The sequence below is a fragment of the Carya illinoinensis genome, chromosome 16, assembly GCF_018687715.1.
Source record: "Carya illinoinensis cultivar Pawnee chromosome 16, C.illinoinensisPawnee_v1, whole genome shotgun sequence".
In the NCBI taxonomy this organism is placed as follows: Eukaryota; Viridiplantae; Streptophyta; class Magnoliopsida; order Fagales; family Juglandaceae; genus Carya; species Carya illinoinensis.
Genome location: NC_056767.1, coordinates 18,504,321 through 18,513,801, shown reverse-complemented (window position 1 = coordinate 18,513,801; position 9,481 = coordinate 18,504,321). Strand labels below are relative to the sequence as shown.

At 35.5% G+C, this 9,481-nt stretch overlaps 1 protein-coding gene across 1 annotated transcript; it reads left to right on the top strand.

Annotated features, from left to right (window-relative positions):
- The first annotated feature begins 7,964 nt into the window (after positions 1-7,964).
- LOC122298871 (probable carbohydrate esterase At4g34215) lies at positions 7,965-9,147 on the top strand. Its single transcript, XM_043108719.1, has 2 exons — positions 7,965-8,627; positions 8,950-9,147. The coding sequence occupies exons 1-2, from the start codon at positions 7,965-7,967 to the stop codon at positions 9,145-9,147; spliced, it is 861 nt and encodes a 286-aa protein (XP_042964653.1).
- The last annotated feature ends 334 nt before the right edge of the window (positions 9,148-9,481 follow it).

Sequence of the window (9,481 nt, the reverse complement as noted above, 5' to 3'; positions counted from 1 at the left end):
TCACATGGGCTAGAATTTAAGTGGAGGTGGATTTAACCATGGAGCCGACCGGTGAAAGGTTTTCCTATAGTGGTATTGTCGACGACTTGTATATGGTAGGAATTTAAATATGAAAAACTGGGATTTTATTGTAAGAAGTGCTTTCGACAAGGGCATACTGCTGTTGTCTGTAGATTGGGTGAGAAGCGTAAGGAAGAGGGAAAACTGAAAGAAAAACAAGTTTGGAAAGTGTCTAAAATGGTGGGCGAGCCTTTGGGCCCCAAGGAGGCAGTGGTTGTAAGGGTACAAAATGTTGTTGAAGGAGTAATTGATCTCACGGAAAGGAAGCAAAGTGATGTTGTTATTTTTGCAAAGAGTGATCAAGTTGATGAAATTGGTGCTGTTGCAGAAAACAATGTGGTTGAAAACTTGGGTTTGGTTGGTCACAGTGCAAATACGTTGGGGGATCAAGTTGGCGAATCTGTCGCTGGTGAATCTCAAGCCCCTGATCAAGAAGCACTTCTTGGTGATGGAAAACAAGTCGTATCCAATGATGAAGAGTGTGAGGAAGTTTGGCATGATGAAGAACCGACAGCTGCTCAATCCATCAAGGTAACAACTCGGAAGGAAACAAGGGTGCTTTTTGAAACCCCTCATAAGCAATGACATACAGGAAACCATCAAGGGGAGCTGGCTCTTGGCAACTCTTTGACTTAAGAGGAAGGAGAAATTCCTTTAATGATGGAATCTTGGTGGAGGACAAGGCAGAGACGAAATCACAAAGGGTTCAGACCCGAGCTCAAAAAGTGAATTTATGACTGACACAATTTTCTACTAGAATATTAGAGGTTGGGTTGTTTTGGGAGCAGGCTTAAGATGTTAATAAACAAGAAAGGTGCTAACTTCGTGGCTATGGGTTCTCTTGGAAAATTCTTGAATTTTAATAATTTCAGTTCAAATGAAGAGCATGGTGGAAAGCTGTGGCTTTTTTGGAAAGAGGCTACTATGTTTCAGGTTTTGTTTTGTACTTCTCAATCGATTATTGGTTGGTTTAACTTGATCAATATGCAGGTTCTTGTCACTTTTGTGTATGCTAAATGCACTTACATGGAAAGAAGGGATTCATGGAAGGAATTGGAGGAGAGGCAATTAACGGATAAACCATGGATTGTATTGGGTGACTTTAATGCTATTCGCATGGATTTAGAAAGAATTGGTGGCAGTCCCCGTCCACTGATATTGAGGCAAACTTGTGTCACTGTAATAAGTTATTAAAACAACCTAAAGATACAAAACTGGGAAGCCTATTTCCGGCGACTAAAACTCAAGGGAAAAAGTCTTTAATTCTGGCTACCTTCCTAGATAGTCACAAGATTCCGAGTGAAATGAAAATATGAGTTATTTTCGGCGAAATTAGTGTCGCAGAAAATAAAAATAGCCCAATCTTTTTTTTTTTTGTCGTGAGTACGATGTTTACATATGACATATAGTAAACTATTATTAGTCAATTTAATCTATTTATATTATAGTATAAGTATATTATTTTATAATAATTAGCTCATATGATTATTGAATTTAACTAACTATATAAGTTATAGTTATATAAGATATATATGATGAATGTTTCTTTATAATATATGTGCAATATCGGAGGCGAAGTTGGAGGGCAAAATCGGAGTCAGAGTCAAAATTTCGGAGTCGTAGTCAAACTCCAACTTTTCACTGGAAAAAATTTCCTACTCCAACTTGAAACAGACTCAGACTAGGAGTTAGATTTTCAAATTTCTACTTAGCCCAATCAAATTGATGTAACCACAGGATAGACTATCAAGCATAATCTTATTATAGACACACTAGGATAAATGTTTTTCATCCTAAATTTTGTAATTTCCAAACATATTGACCAATACTTAATATTTTGAGTTAGTTAATTCAGTGGTTGACTTAAGAAATCATTTAAAATATTCTTCGTTAGCTTGTATAATTAAGAATGATAAAATCAATAATAAAAATTCGTAACACAAAAGTTTATGTGCAACTAGGGGTGGCAATACTTTACACAACCTGTTAACCCAACACAAACACGACATGATAATAGCGGGTTAGGAGTTAGTCTTAATGAGTTCGAGTCAAAACTAGTTGACCCGTTAAGACACGATTGCTTCATGGGTTGATAACGATTTCACAAAAGATTTCACAAAAGTCGACTAGTGTATTGTATTTTTTTTTTGTTTTTTTAAAGCATTTAAAAAATACTAAAAATAAAAAATATACAATTCGGTACAAACAATAGGTACACTTTCCCGGTGTACCTATCATTTCCCTTTCTATATGGAAGATAATAGAGAAGCATGTTGAGAGATTTCGTGCAACATAGGAACAATGTTTACTCATAACAGTAGAAATATTGCTCTAGCTACCAAAGTTCCTGGCAACATGTTTGAGGAGTACATCATAATCAAAACAAATAAAAACATTACCAAAGGATATCACAAACATAGAAAGAAAGAGCAATGGAACAATGATCAGTAGGAATAATTCTCTCCCATTTCCTTGTTCAATCTTATGTTATTTAAGATAATACAAACAAATAAGGCTAGGCCATATAGTCTTAGGGCATACAAGCCTTGCGCACTCCATTTTTTAATGGTGGGCCTTATTCTTTTTTAAATAGAATTCGTAATACTTGCATTCTCTAAGACTATATCTAAGTATATTACTCCCATACGAACATATCTTATTTATTTAACTCGATGAGTTTTGACGATCGATTAGGTTTATTTAATTAATTAATTAATACTAGTGGTAAAACTTGTATAGAAAATTATCAGCTAGCTTCTGACCAATGTGAACAGTAGACTTTGTATCCAAATGTAGGTGATATGATAAAAGGGTTGATCCCACAGAATCAACATGCACGACATTCTTCAATTTTATATTTAGTTGAACATCTCTTACAGATCTTAGGAACTTTCCTTCTCTAGTAGAAACTACAACTTGCAAAAAATATTAATATTTTTAGAATTTTTATAATGATTAATTTGCAAAGATCCATTATGGAACTATAACCAATTTGTGAAAGGTTAAATGTTTTAGTAACAAAGAGATCCTACAAAAGTAAACTCACAAACTGATGTGGCTTGATGTCACACGTTAAATAGTAAAGTCACTTTTTTATAATAAACTAGTTCTAACGTATCATATAAATTCATGTAAGTTTGTAAGGTTACTTATGAAAGAAACTGTGCATAAAAGAAATTGATTAAACTAAGCTAAAACAAAAGAAAGTACCATAAGAATGGGGAGATCAAGAGAGTTAAGATTGTGTAGAAGATTATTGAAAAACTTCTCCAACCTTCCCCTATAGAGCCTAGAGTCCTGCTCACCACAATCACTCTCTCCCTGATACCAAAGCAATGCATGAATATTACCACCAATACTTTTGCCTCGCAACTCTTGCTCTATCCATCAACTAATTGTATAGTATAGTACCCTTTTGCCACTTTTCTATCTTTGTTCCTCCTATTGTGTAAGGGACTTGGCCAATCACTCCAAAGTTTGGACATTTTACCAATATTTGGTTGGAAAAGGGAATGCCTAGTCCCACCCCGTAGGTCTTCAAATTGTCAATTTCCTTATGAGGAGTTCACGAGCTATCTCCCAAGTCTTGTTTAAACATGGTCTGAGGATGTTGGGAGTGGGAATGCATTGTGGAGCTAGGAACCTTTCCATCCCACTTGAGCAAGTTGGTTTTGGTATCATTGTAAATGCCTCCACATCCAGCCATGTTGCTTTGTCCTGCTAAGAGGGACACTACAAGAAAAATGGGCTTTTCACATGAGTTTTTTTTTTTTTTTCCCAAGCTCTACATCCATGGTAAATACTTAGCTTATGACATGAAAACTGTTCATGGGAAATAAATATGGCTTTTTCCACGAGATCATGTCCACGAGCAAGACTTTGTGGGAAATACCCTGATGTCACAAACAACATCCGTGGAAAATGAAAATAACATTTCACCACGTAATCACATTCGAAGATCGAAAATTCGTGAAGAAAACTCACATTTTACCACGTAATCATGTTGTCGCAAATAAGTATTTTTTGAGATTTTAAATCTCCACCCTCGGATCACTTAGATCCCTAATTCCCTTCCATATTTCCTCTCTTCTATCTCCCCCCTCCCTCCAAACACCATATCTCCCCCCTCCCTCCCGAAAAATCAAAAACTCTCTCTCTCTCTCTCTCTCTCTCTCTCTCTCTCTCTCTCTCTCTCTCTCTCTCTCTCTCTCTCTCTCTCTCTCAACCACCACCACAGACGCACCACCACCACCACCACGTGACACCACTCATCCCTCTCAGAATGACTCTCACTCCCTTCCATTCTCTTCTCTATCTCTGTCTCTAGACTAGGGCTCTACCGCTGCCACCTCCACGACATTATACCATGGTCACCCATAGCTCCTCCATCAAGCCGACAGTGCCCATCAAGACAACAACACCATCGATCCACCCACACTCACCCCTAACACCTCCATCAAGCCAACAATGTCATCCCTCCCTTGCTGTGAATATTCTACCATGAGATGGTGAGACACAACCGAGGACCCCAATGCCAACAACCCAAGAATATTCCACTGCACTGCTAAGAGTAGCTTCCCTTTATTTGCCTTAGTTTTCTCTCTTGTTATGTGTAAGCTTTTGAAGGTTGAAGTGCCCCAAAGGTATTGTGGAGGAAATTGAGACTAGTCAGGGAACTCTTCTTTTATTTCACTGCATTGTTGATTTTTAGTTCAGTTCACTGTGATTATTCTACTCATTCTATTGACCTTCTTTTCCTTGAAGCAAAATCTGATGATTGGTAACTACCATATGTTTAATTTGCTTTCGTGAAAAGGGTTATGCTTCAGTCATGTTCTTTTTGTTAAATGTGAATTGGTGCATTTAACTTAATTAAACTAGAAACTGCTTTCATAATTAATGCCAAGTCAATGTGAATTGAGCTATTATATGTGGTTGTTATAATGTGAATTGGGCTATTATATGTGGTTGTTTAGGCTAGGATGCATGGCTGGTTGGGTTGTTTTAATTTCCGGAAGGTGTGGTTGCTTTTGCTTGAAGTGTGTGTGTGGGGGTATTTTCGGGCTGTTGTGCATTTATGAGTTTTCAAGTTGATAAATTTGAGCATGTGTATTTAAAAAATGAAGCTATCTTTTCTGAAAGTCTAAATCTCCACTTTTTGAATGATTTATTGTACAATATATCATGGTCATACAAATCAAGCCTACATGGTTCTCATCCCCTCACCTATAATTCTGTTTTACTAAACTTGACTCAATACACTCAATTCAGTCTTCTATATTCCTTCCCTCATTCAGCCTAGCCTAGCTCTGTTTTGAATACCTTTAATCCTAGAAGAGAGTCCTTCCATCTGACTTGAACTGGGTCTTGTGGATTAAAGAAAGATCTCCAGTTATTTAGCAGACTAGTCCAATGATATGTGAATTTGATTTATGATTCCATAGTTATGTTATTTATTGTGTTGAACTCAAGTGGATAAAATATCTACATTTGTGTTGGATTGGATTACATGGGCAGCAAGGTTTTTCTTGTAAACATGTTACTACAATTAACTGGTTTTTTTTAGGAATTTTTATTGCTGTCAATTTGAATCTTAGAGGTTTGTATATGACTTTTTAGTTTATATTAGACAATGTTTTATGATCATTTTTGGCTCAGACTCATTTTTTTTTTTTGCTTTTACAATTTTTTTTTTCTGAATTATTTTAGTATTTGCTATGAAGACATTTTTTTTTTTTTTTTGTTAGGAGAAGCTTTTTCCCACAAATGTTCTAGTGGATAATACTGATATCCACCAGTACCTCTCATGGTAATTGCTCCTATTCCCATGAGCAAAAACAAAATGGACATGCTTTTGCAACGAGCTTCATCACCTCTTACTGTGAGATGTGTCATGGGAAAATGTAGGTATTGGCCACGAATTAAACCTTTATGGGCTATAATACTTTTCGCGGCAAGTTTTACACCACGAGCTTCCCACGATAATATTTTGTGCGAAAATGGTTTTTCCCACAAAAAGTTTACTTTTTGCCATGAATTTCCCCCTTGGGAAAAGGCCGAATTTATTGTAGTCGAATCTGTTTTTGGGTTTGAGCTCTCCAGTCGGCATAAAATATCCAACATGAGTAACAAGTACAAAGAAGATGACGAAAAGAAACATCCTTTTTTCTTTTCTTTTAGATATTGTAGGGGTAATGGTTGTGCAATGATGGAAGAGAAGCTGGCTACGTCTTAAATTTATATGACTTGGAACTCCATTTTAGGTGGCATACAGAGTGTACGATTTGTTTCTAGCCCTCAACTCCCTAACCAAGAAAACAAACTAGCACTCAATATCAAGAATTTTCGACCACTGAAAAGATAGTACCTAAACTTTATTTTTAGCCTCATCTCTATAACTGAGAAAACAAACCAGTTTTCAGTATTTGTAAAATTTGATTATTGTTATATCATGGAAGTCATTAATTCCCTAAGAAAGTTGTGAACATCAAATGCTCTGTACCAATTGTTAGGTGCTAATTTATTTTAACCAAAAGGAAATTATCGTAATAATACCAAAAAATTAAATTAAAATTTGGCTCCATATGTGTTTAGAAGCCACTCCCCAAGGTTATAATCAATATAACTTTCTTCGATTCTTTTCTTCTAAGAGTACTTACATGGACTGTTTACCCAGAATCAATTTTTAGAGTAATGTTAGATACAATCCTAACTAGAGTGTGCAAGTTCCATGCACTCTATTTAAAAAAATAAATGAAGTCTATGAGTAATGCTAGATACAAGTCCTGCATATGCCTTTCAAATTATACAAATCATTTATCTTGTCCAAATTATGTCGGCCATATATATGTCTTGATAGCCATACAGCACTCACCAATCTCACCAATCAAATATGAGAGAGGCATAATTAGCCAAAAAAAGGTGTAATAATATATCAAAAGCTTAATGACTTGATGACATATGACACAATTATGCAAATAAAAAACCTAGTTCGAAACCCCTCACTCCTATTTAAAAGAAGAAGAAGAAGAAGAAGAAGAAAGGTCGTAATAATGCCTTCATATTCTTGCCACTTGATTACCTATTTATCGTGCTTCTCGTCTCGTGCACTTTTTGGTAGTTGCTACTAATTTATTCATTATTACTTCCATCAACTAATTTATCGTTTCTTGCACTTCGTGATAGTTACTGCTTTAAACATGATCTTTGTAATTATGTTATGACGTTGTTTCAGGTATGTTTATATCAAAAGTCATTTGTTTATATTGTTATTGTAAATACATGTTTACGAAATATCGCTTTGTTATTTTGATATTCTTTTTTAATCTACATTATGTACCTTCTTGCTCCTGTTTACACACTTTGAGTTGATGGACTCACCTGTTTATCTTCACTATTTTTTTATCAGATGACTTTGATAGTTGTAACAGTTGGAATAGATGGCATGTGACAAGATTATAAGATAAATGTAAGATAAGTGTCAAGTGGCATAGGTTGATTGGTGAGATTTTAGAGACTGTGCAGTAGAGTTTAGTTTATTTTACTTTGAAAGAATTTTTTTAAGTTCTTGGTTTTTTTAGGAAATATTGTATTTAAGCTTTCTTATTATTATGGATTTGGGTTAAAAGGTTCCCATGGTACGTGGCGTGACAAAAGGAGTACTATATTTACAAGAATAGCCCCAATGGGTAGAACAATGTAGTAAAAAATAATGTCTCAACCATTTTCCTAAATTAAAATAAAAAAATCACAAGACAAGCGAACATGCTATCTTTTTGGTGGTCGAAAACTCCTGATATTGAGTACTAGTAATTTGTTTTCTTGGTTAGAGAGTTGAGGGCTAGAAACAAATCATACACTCTGTATGCCACCTAAAATGGATTTCCAAGTCATATAAATATAAGATGCAGCTTGCTTCTCTTCCATCACTGCACAACTATCACACTCCTGCAACATCTAAAAGACAAGAAAACAGGATGTTTCTTCACTTCATCTTCTGCATATTTGTTCAATGTGATGTTAAGCCCCAAGAGCTCAAACCCAACAACATATTCCTTTTAGCAGGACAAAGCAACATGGCTGGACGTGGAGGCGTTTACAATGACACCAAAACCAACTTGCTCGAGTGGGATGGACAAGTTCCTCCACAATGCACTTCCACTCCCAACATCCTCACACTATATTTAAACCAGACTTGGGGGATAGCTAGTGAGCCTCTTCATAAGGAAATTGATAATTCAAAGACCTGCGGGGTGGGACCAGGCATGCCCTTTTCCAACCAAATATTGGCAAAACGTCCAAACTTTGGAGTGATTGGTCTGGTCCCTTGCGCAGTAGGAGGAACAAAGATAGAAGAGTGGCAAAAGGGTACTATACTATACAATCAGTTGGTGGGTAGGGCAAAAGTTGCAAGGGAAAGTACTAGTGGAAATATTGGCGCACTGCTTTGGTATCAAGGAGAGAGTGATTGTGGAGAGCAAGACTCCATGCTCTATAAGGGAAGGCTGGAAAAGTTCTTCAATGATGTTCGACAAGATCTCCAGTCTCCTGACCTCCCTATTATCTTGGTATTTTCTTTTCTTTATTTATTACTTTCTTAGTTCAATATGTTTGTGTAAAGTTTCTTAATTTTATATATGGTTTTAAACTTATAGACTGACATAGTTTCATACCATATATGATACGTTAGATATATGTAGCTTATAATAAAATTGACTTTACAATCTAACGGAAGCTTTTTGTGGCTAATTCATTTCTCCTTTCACAAATTGGTTAGAGTACATGCAACATATATATATATATATATATATATTTATATGTATATATATATAATGCATCTTTGCAAATCATTATAAAAGTTCTAAACATATATATACATATTTTTTGCAGGTTGTAATTTCTGCTGGAGAAGGAAACTTCCTAAGAAATGTAAGAGATGCTCAACTGAATATAAATCTGAAGAATGTTGTGCGTGTTGATGCCATGGGCTTAACCCTATTACCAGATCATTTGCATTTGGATACAAAGTCTGCTGTTAGCATTGGTCAAGAGCTAGCTGATAGTTTTCTAAACAACTTTGGCCAGTAGAAGTAATTAAGCCAGTAATTAAACCTCGTTGATCGTTGAAATTCAATAAGCTAAGTAAATAAGATGATTGTGTCTGTATCGATCATGTGAAATGGGAGAGAAATGACGTATATATGATCCATTAATATTGCTCTTTGTTTCTATGTTAATGTTTTTATTTCGTTTGATTATGATGTAGTACTCTAGCTAATATGCTGCCCTTTGGTAGCTAGAGAAATATTTGAACTATCATGAGAATTAAAACTCATGCATGCATGGAATCATGAGTAGTACTTACCGGGGAAAAATCATAATTAAGCGTATAGGAAATGTTGTGCCTAAGTTGCTTGGATTC